We start from the raw sequence: 9,678 nt of genomic DNA, 5'->3' as shown, positions 1-9,678 counted from the left end.
CTGAGTGGTCCTTCCAGCAAACATCAGGGACTATGATTCTGTGATCTGTAATAGACTATCAAATTGTAGAAATGTTGGGAGATTTTGATGACAGAAAGCACGTTTAGAAAGGATATGGGAGAAAAAAATCGGATTGTGTAGTTACGTGCAAATTAAGCGTATGTCACATAGGATGTGCTTACTGAGTTAATGAAGAGTATTGACGTTTAGGTTCTCACCAATAAGTAGCTAACAGATGAGTGAGAATTAGTACATGTTATCTTAGATTGTCTTCAGTTTGAGAAAACTGGTACTTGATCAGGCTTAGATTTAAATAGAGATTCTTCTCTTTCATAAGGACTTTCATATTTTCTTGCTTGAGGTTTAGCTTTGGATTTCCAAGACAGTTATTTACCTAAATGCCATTGAGTTTTAAGTGCAAATTTATTGCTTTGCTTGTTAGAAGCATTTCATACTCTGAAATACTGAAGAGGTTTGGATTATTATGGTAGATGCCACTACTTTGAGACTTCTTACTGTGATCAACACCAAATTGGTGTGGGGGCAGTTAATGCACTGAAGGGCAAGGCTGCCATTCAGAAGGACCCCGTCTAACTGGAGGAGTGGGATGACAGGTATGTTGTGAAGCTGAACAAGGACAACCCCTAAATCTTTCACCTGGGATGGAATAACCCTGTGCGTGAACGCAGGCTTGGGAACTGACTGGCTGGAAAGTAACTTTGCAGAAGAGGACCCAGGAGTCTTGGAGGACAAGCTGAATGAGTTGGCAACGTGCTTTTCATCACTGAAGGATGGCTGCGTACTGGACTGTGCTGTAGCCAGCAAGTTGAGGGAAGTAGTCATTCCCTTCTGAGTCTTAGGAAACCGCAGTAGGATTATAGAATGGTTTGGGTTGGAAGGGACCTTAAACCTCATCCAGTTCCAACCCCCTGCCATGGGCAGGGACACCTCCCACCAGACCAGGAAGGTGGAGCCGTAGGAGCACTGTGTCCAGTGGGGGCCGCTATTGATTCTGCATCCAAGGAATGTGTCAGAGTTCAGCTCAGCAAAACCCGGAGAACCTGATCTGACTTTGAAGCTGACCCTGCTTCAGGAAGCTGGACTAGATAATAGCCAGGTGTCCCTTGTAACCTACCTTTTAAAAAAAACCTAATGATTATGTGAGAGAGAGGAGGGCTCAGAGAACATGTTTTCCTCTTTGTTCTGTTTCTGTCAACATTGTTCTGGCAAATAATAACCTAAAAGTCCTTTTAGGTTGATTTTTTTTTCCCTTTTGGAAGATTTTTTTCTTTTATTTTTTTACTCCATTTTTAAAGTGATCAGGCAAATTCTGTGTGTTTTATTTCTCCCATGTCTCCTGAGCTAAATCCTTACAGCTGATTGAGTTGATAATTTTAAAGTTTAGAATCAGTTCCTCTATAAAGTTTATTGATATTTCAATTCCCCCTATTCTTCCTTGTTGTATAATAGGTTAGTACTTGAGAAAATGACAATTTGTATTTCTTTAATTGCACTTTTTTCGTTTCCTGTGACAGACCTGTTATTATCAGAGATATATCCATGCGCAGCTTTTCACTCTGCTGTGATCTTCTTCGTCATGTTTGCCACACGGCAATTATGTGTTGCAATGATGCTCTGGAGAGCCACCTTCATGTTATTGTAGGAACCCTAATACCTCTTACCACGGACCAGCCTGAGATTCAGGAACAGGTAGTTGCTGCTTAGTTCTTATCTGTTAGCTTTTTTATTCATGTTCACTGTCGTAAAAGCTATACTCATGTTCAATTTTAATTGATTTTTTCTATGCTTTGTAGATTTATATAAAAATATTATTTAAGATGTAACATCATACCTTTAATTTTTTACATAAAAGTATCTTTACCTTTGGTACTTATATTTTCACTGTTACAGTGTTCCATATTTAATTCCTGTGGCTTTAAATGATGATTGAGATATTTGTATCGTAATTGCTGATGTTACTGTATCACTTACTTTCTAGTGCTCCATTTAGGCTAGCAAAAAATCAGATTTCTTAAAGAGTTTTAATGGTGGTGTAATGTCTTTTATGTCTACTTTGTGTCTGTGTGCCTTTTTCAGCCAAATCTGAAAGAGATTTAAAACCTTCAGGGTAAGTTTCAGAAAAATTGTTACCTTAGTTGAGTAGCGACACCAAATCAGTGGTACCAGTAAGGAAAAGACAGAGCAAACATAGGCACTGGTAAACTGCTGGTGATGGTGAGCTAATCAGTACAAGCACAAATAGCCAAGCAGTTACCTACAAAGCTCTGTGCATGATTTCACAGGAAACACAAACAAGACCTTTGGAAGGGGAAGGTGTCTAGAGTACAAAAAGGAAATATGTGTAAAGAATGGGTTTCAGTAGTAGATATTTATTTAACAAATTATCATTAAAAATTAATGTAGCATATAGGCCTTGAAAGGGAAATGAAGCAGTTTCTGTTGTGTGACAAGCCTCAGTTTTTCTTCTGGTGATGATTTCTATGTGCATTCTGTTGACTGATACTTAAAGACTTATAATTAGTAGCTGAAGGTGAGAAGAGTGTGCCTGTTGCACTTCAGGCTTCATGGTTGCCTTCTGGCTTAATCTGATCCCATGGCACCAGTGCGCCTTCATGGTTGCTGTGTAGCCCTGTGTTGTCCTCTTCCTTGTATTTCCAGTTCAAATGGAGGACTCTGCTGATCCAGCTGAAAATAACCTGGCAATCTTTTTCCCAGCTTCAAGATAATGGTTGGATTTATAACATGTCTGTGCAAACAGTTGTACATGCACGACTGCAAAGGCAATGTGTCTGGGCAGAAACAAAGTGGGGAAGCCAGAAATGTCTCCAAATTGGCACTGATACCATATACGAAACCTTCTCATATCGTAGTCCTACCAGGAACTCCTTCCTCTGGTGATCACTTTTCAGTTTCTTCTCTTTATTTTTCTTCTAGAATTGATTAGAAGCTAGTTAATAAGTTTCAGGTGAATCCAGGTCTCTAAATAAAAACTGTAGACTCCTCAAAGCTGCCTGAATTGAATATCCAATTGCACTGGTTTGTGCATAAAAGCAGTGTTTTTGGAAAGTATGGTACTCCTTTAGCAAGCATTTATTGAAGTTATAGATCTGTTATAAGACAAATTCTGCCGGAGTTCAGAGTTACTGATTTGGGCAGTAAATTAAGATATTTAGGCATTTGTCTGGATTTCAGATTACCAGCACTTCAGTTAGTAAAACTAATATAATCCCATTAACATCAGAAGGACTGCTTGGGTGCAGTGTGTTGCTAAATCATTGCCAATATTGTAATGATTGTATTGGCCAGTTTTTGAAATCGGCTTTATCAAAAGACAGGATAAAGCTGCAGGCTGTGATAATTAAAGCTTTGATGTCTGTATGGGAGGTGGAGGAGCGAAAATGTCTCACCATTTTAGAATGTATCTGTGATTTTCCCCAACACTGTAAATATTTTATGAATTTTAACAGTGTAAATAAATTATCTTACCATTTTTTATAGACTTCTTAGTTTAGTGGAACTTAAGAGAAACATGAACTAAGTAATATGGCTCAAAAGTGTTTCTCTGTATTTTTTTGTTTTCTTTTACTTTTAATGTTCAGGTCCTAGGCTTGTTGAAGTATCTGGTGATAGACAATAAGGATAATGAAAATCTGTACCAAGCAATCAAATGCTTGGATCCTTTTCCTGAATATCCTGCTTTTAAAGATTTGCGAGCAACTCAACAGAAGATAAAGTACAGTAAAGGACCATATTCTCTTTTGGAGGTAATTACATTTTAAAATACATCTCATGCTGTGGTGTTTTTTGTAATGCAAACTTTCAAAAGAAAAACAATTTTCTAGCTATTGGTATAGTTGAAAGGATTTAAATTAGCCATGTGGATTCTTTTTATTGCCAGTTTCAGAGACTGAGATATTTGTAGGTCTCCATTCTTAATTTGCATCTATTAATCTCCACACTGTGGACTGCTGAGAGCCACTTCTTTACTTGAAGCCTTTACTTAATGCTATAAATGCTTAATACAAAATGTTGTTTTGCAGGAAATGAATCACTTTCTCTCAGTTGGTGTTTGTGATTCACTGCCCTTAACACGACTTGAAGGGCTGTATGATTTACGCAAAAAATTGGAACAATATAAAGATCAGATGAAGGATCTCCTGAAAAATTTCCAGGGTACTGGCATCTGATTGTGTATTTTATTTCTTTTGTGTCTGGTTTTAAATCTGTAGTGATGTAACCCTATTCTAATTTGGCATTGCATGTTTTGTTTTGTGTCTTGATTTTTGTATGTGTAACAATGTAACTTCTTATAATTTCACATGCAGAGTAGAATGGCATTTATTATTCATGTGAAATCTGAAGTATCTTTAGCAAATATTATATGAGGTGTTATATGGCAGAGAGGATAAAATACCCTTCCAGCTTTTGACATGGGACACTTACGATAGTGAATGACCAGGATAAAAAATGAGTATATTGCTTTATGGCTGCTCAGTGAATTTTCTTTTATATGAATCTCCCACTCTTTTAAATATAATGAAGCTGGATTTTATTGAAGGCATTGTATGTTAGAAAGTAAAGCTCACAGAAGTTTTAAAATTACAGATTTAGTGTAGTTGAACCTTGCTACATCCCAGCATTTGGTTTCAGCTCTCAGTCCAGACCCAGTTCCTTCCTATTTTGGTTTTCAGATGCTTGTGCCAGACCATTTCACTTTTCTCCTCTACATCAGGTCTTCATCAGCTTGTGTGCATGACAAGAAGATAAAAAGAGCTGATGTAATTCATTGTAAATAAGTGCAAAGTAAAATTTGGAGAAGAGTAGTAGTCCGTCATAATGCCATAGTGTTAAGTGCATTATGTCTCCGTATCTTGAGTATAATTTACAATTTGAGTCTTGAAATTCTACTTGAAAAGAGAGTTAGTAAAATGGCAACAAGCTTGTGTGGAACATCTTTCATCAGAGGAGTGCCTTGTGAGCTTGAAAAGGAGATTGAATAGGAATACAAAGGTGTATGAATTGGTGAATGGTATTTCTTTGCATAGAAATTTTTTCAAGACGTGATGAATAAGAAAAATGAATTTTTAAAAATATACTGTTTAATACCAGCTTGCTTCAACATTAAATATGCATATTGACATTTGTAGATAAAAGATACTAAAGCAGTGCTTTCTTCTAATATGTTCACATTACAAATATGCAATGACATTTGAGGGTTTTTTCTGTCTGCATGATAGAAAAGCCAGAAGATTCTGTAGTAGTGAAGTTGGTGGTGAGCTTACTGCAGCTGGCCAAGATGGCAGTGAACCATACGGGTGAAAGAGCGGTGCTGGGTAAGTTAAATACTCCCACAGGCATCCTAGGGCTGTCGCTGGAAACCCCGGGTTGAAACTGTGGCTGTTACTTCCGACTACTGTTTTGCGTTTGCTGCCAGAGGTAGCCATCAGGAATGTTAAATGGGTGATATGTCTTACTTTCAGTCACTGTATTTTACAGCTTTGACTAATAACTGACATTGTCATCAATTTAGACCTTGGTCTCTTCTGTACTCAATAAAGAGTCGTCTGCTGCCATAGGGGTCACTTTATTGCGTTTTAAAAAAATTAGTAAGAAAAACTGAAGAGAACTTATCTAAAAATTTGAAATATAGCTTAGCTTAGTGGAAAACAAAATAGTTGTTCTCCATCCTAAAGTCTCTTCTGTATTATTAAAATTATTCTCACCACTTATATTGAGCACCTGTTTGATCCAAAGCACTAAAGCTAAATTCTGAATCTTCTCTTCCCCATGTAGGCAATACCTCCATGAAGGTGATATTTACCGTAATTAAATGTCTAAACTAGATAGTAATGAGAACATTTGCCTTAATATATTTTTGTCTAAAGGACTAAGAACTGATAATTACAAATGGTGAGCAATTGAAGCTCCCATTGGCTTCAGTATGATACATTCTTCAGCACTTCTGCAAGCTGTCGGTTTCAGCCTTTTCTGCATTGTGTTTCCTTAGATGATTTGTTAAATTTAGTTCATAACACAACCTGTATCTCTTCAGTCTGTTCTTTATTCACTGCCACCATTAAAACAGAAATGTTTTTGGTTGTAGAAATGGAAACATTTTCAAGACACGTGCCTAGTATGAAGGAAAGAGCAGGAGCATCTTTCTGATGAACATTAGCATCTCTTTTTTAAAAACTATTTTCAGGGTCAATTTTGTTTTGTTTTCTCTTGTGTATAGTCATGTCTGGATAGCAAATGAGGAACACACTGACACATAATTTTATGTAAAATGTAGGTCAATTCATATTAAGTTTACAGGCTGCTGTTTGTGTTCAGAGGCTACTGTTTGTTTATTATACCCTTAGGAAATGAAAATGAGTGTCTCATGGTGGCTGTCATTCTCACCTTTTGCACTAACCCATTTCTGACACAAGCGAAAATAAAATCCATATCTGATTTAAACTGCAAAATCCAGAGTGGTAGGCACTCCTAGAAAATTGAGTTGAAAAGCGTAACTATTATTTGTGAGTCTTAAGCTGCAGAATTTATATATGTGTAATTTTAATCAGAAAGTTCCTCAAGTGATTATTTATAAATGTTTGCAGCTTTAGACCCCAAAATAATCTCAGTTCTAAAAGTAGTTTATATAAATTGCAACTTTTTATGGTGATACCTTGTTTTAGTGTGTGTAAGACTATGAAATTACTTGTATTTGCAGAGGCTGTTGGAAGTTGCTTGGGAGAAATAGGTCCCATGGATTTCTCCACCATAGCTCTTCAGCGTGCTGAAAATGCACTGGATTCTAAAGCAGTGGACTTACTTGAAGACAGAAATCTTCAGTGGGTCTTCATAGTGTTGACTCAAATAAATATTGCTTTAACAGATAATTGGTGAGTATACTTACGTATTTAATTTATTTAGTTCAAAGCTTAACAGGAGCCATTAAGCTGTACATTGTTCAAATAATCTCAGAGTAACGTTCTGAAAGTCCTATTAACACCTGTTAATGTCCAACCATGTGCTGCTTCAAGGCTCAGATTACTTATCCAGTCGAGCTTAGATGTTTCGTAGAGATTCTCTCTCTCTAGAACCAGAGAGTCTCTTCTGTGCTTCAGAGGATAGTAGTGCTGTGGAGTAAATGCTGAGGCTCTGCATTATAACAAAATGTGCAATGGCATATTCTAGTTCAAAATTTTCTGATTTGATGCACGTGGTAGGTTGTGGAATTAGTGTCTTGCACGTTTATAACGATGATTTTGAAAATGAAATATCCAAATGAAATTAACAATAACGACATTGTGTATGTTATTCTTTCAGTATTGATGTTAGAGCTGCTGCTGTTTCCTGTTTGAAAAACATATTAGCCACCAAGTCTGGCTGTGAGTTTTGGGAAGTTTATAAAAATAAAGCTGATCCCATGTTAACCTATCTACAGCCTTTCAGAATGTCTAGGAAAAAGGTACTTCTTCTGATATACCCTATTTATACGGCATATGGGGTAGAGAAAACATGAAAATATATATTTAAAAAGTAGTAAATTTGAATATATTTTTGAGATGGGCTTTGATGTATGCAAAAATTTGAACTTTTGATCAGTCTGATAGCAAATGTGATTGCTTTTGGTATGTCTGTTTCTCCTTTCTGTTTCAGCATCTGTGGTTTCTTTACATCAGAAATTAGCAATTTGAGATTAGAAAGTAGTGCACTTTCACTATTGGACACAATTTCTGATTGCCTACTCAGTAATTTAGCACATTCTTTCTCAAGACTCCAGTATCATTTGATGCAAAAGCGTAGTGGTGAATAGGTCAGAAAAAAAGGTGCATTATTAACCCTAAGTCAGCTGTTTCCTAATTTTCAAAATTTTGATTTGTAACGTAACTGTGATGCCTAATGTGGCCTTGTTGATGTTATCAGTAATTTTTTTTAATACTTTCAGATTTCCTTGGAAAACTTTATATTTACATGAACAAAATTGACATTGTCAATCAATTAAAGCACAGTTAATATTTAATATGTTTTAATATGTGCAGATTGCAGTACGTTTTTTTTTAAATGCTGTAGAATTTGTTCATATTTGTAGTACGTATATTTTCCTTCTAGTTTTTTGTAGTACCTGCTAATGATGCAGAGGCTTCTTTAGAATCTTTGGATGACACAAACCTTTGGGTTCCTCTGGGAGAAAGCCATGAGACCTGGATCAAGCGCCTCACTGGTTCTGTACTGGACAGTGGGGGTGTGCAAAATGAAGTTCTCCAGTTAATGAAGCCTCTGTGTGAGGTGAGTTAAATTACACCTATGTATATGTATGTCCACTGTGATGCACAGAAACACATGATTACTCATGTTGATAGCATATAGTAATTTCTGTTATTAAGTTACTACTTTTTCTTAACAGTAATTCCAATCCTTCATAGTCAGATATTGCAGATACCCATAAAATACACTCTTGAAATACAAGATTTGAGAGATAATTGTAAACAGAGATGAACTGTATATGACTGCTTTAACTGAATGCCAGCATAGCCCTAATGATTGGTTTACGTATTTCATATTATGTGTTCTTTCTCAAGCATTACATGTTTGTTTGAGTAGTTGTCAGTTTGGTTATAACTTGAGAAAGAAATGCTTTCGGTTCTTTTTCTTAGCGACTGCTTTGCATCATTGTTTTCTAGGTGAAAACAGACTTGTGCCAAACTTTGCTTCCATACCTGATTCATGATATCCTTCTTCATGACTCAGATGAATCTGGGAGAAATCTTTTGTCAGTTCATATCCAAAAGTTTTTTACAGCCTGTTGCAGATTTGCCTCATCTAGTAGATCTGCTACACCTCCAAATTCTGATTCAGGTAATGTCATAATGTTTTTGTTTCAGCTGAAAGAGGGATTATGGTTGTGAAAAAAAAAATCTTCTGACATCAAACGTATGATTTGCACTTATAGGCAGACAGAATTTTAGAAGCTTCTATCCAATTGTTTGATCTTTTCTCAGTGGAGATACCAGTAATTTTGAAGCTATTCATTGGCAACACCAAAGCAGTTTCTTCTGTATCACTTTTTTTCTTGTTCACAACTGGATAATGTTTATTACTTGCTGAATTTAGTTGTGATCTGATGTTGTGTGCTGCAAGACTAAATCTTGGACTGTCTCTTAAAATGAGTAACTGGCAGTTAAATTCCTCTCTTCCTCAAACAAGAGCAATTAAAGGCAGCTTTCACCTGGATTTTCCCATTGAAAAAAAAAGACTAATCCTTGCTTTAGCTTTTGTCTAATGTTGATAACAGTCTCCATAAACATTGAAAAGACCTGTTCCATTCTAGCAGAATGAAAGGAAGTTGTAACCAAAAGAACTGAAGCTGAGTATGAGTAATGCAGTAAGTTCCATTTAAAATAAACCACCTTTTAATCAAGCTGGCTGGTGTCCTTACCAGTTAGGTTGTGGTTGAAGTGAGCAGAAATCTGTGCAAAAATAAGATCTTTGTTATTAGACTGTGGGAATTGTACATGCACTTATTTTCAGGAGCTGAAATAATGTATTTCTTTTATTTGTGTATGTCCCTTAATTAAGACAAATACAGTAACATCAGGTTAATATATTTTTTTGTGCAGTAGCTACTCTACTATATATTCCAACTCCCTTCTTCAGTCACAAATAACC

At 36.1% G+C, this 9,678-nt stretch overlaps 1 protein-coding gene across 1 annotated transcript in view; it reads left to right on the top strand.

Annotated features, from left to right (window-relative positions):
- Window positions 1-1,535: 1,535 nt before the first annotated feature.
- Window positions 1,536-9,678, top strand: part of LOC104539733 (serine-protein kinase ATM-like) — a gene marked incomplete at both ends in the record, with an annotated part of 25,743 nt that continues 17,600 nt past the window's right edge. The window contains 8 exons of the mRNA XM_010183332.1: window positions 1,536-1,710; window positions 3,621-3,785; window positions 4,062-4,194; window positions 5,259-5,354; window positions 6,737-6,908; window positions 7,336-7,477; window positions 8,122-8,298; window positions 8,694-8,868. Of these exons, the coding sequence (XP_010181634.1) occupies window positions 1,536-1,710; window positions 3,621-3,785; window positions 4,062-4,194; window positions 5,259-5,354; window positions 6,737-6,908; window positions 7,336-7,477; window positions 8,122-8,298; window positions 8,694-8,868 (1,235 nt within the window). The remainder of the gene's footprint in view (window positions 1,711-3,620; window positions 3,786-4,061; window positions 4,195-5,258; window positions 5,355-6,736; window positions 6,909-7,335; window positions 7,478-8,121; window positions 8,299-8,693; window positions 8,869-9,678) is intronic.

The sequence above is a fragment of the Mesitornis unicolor genome, unplaced genomic scaffold (assembly GCF_000695765.1).
Source record: "Mesitornis unicolor isolate BGI_N332 unplaced genomic scaffold, ASM69576v1 scaffold24354, whole genome shotgun sequence".
In the NCBI taxonomy this organism is placed as follows: domain Eukaryota; kingdom Metazoa; phylum Chordata; class Aves; order Mesitornithiformes; family Mesitornithidae; genus Mesitornis; species Mesitornis unicolor.
The sequence above is the reverse complement of the archived record's forward strand: the minus strand, read 5'-3'. Positions and strand labels throughout refer to the sequence as shown.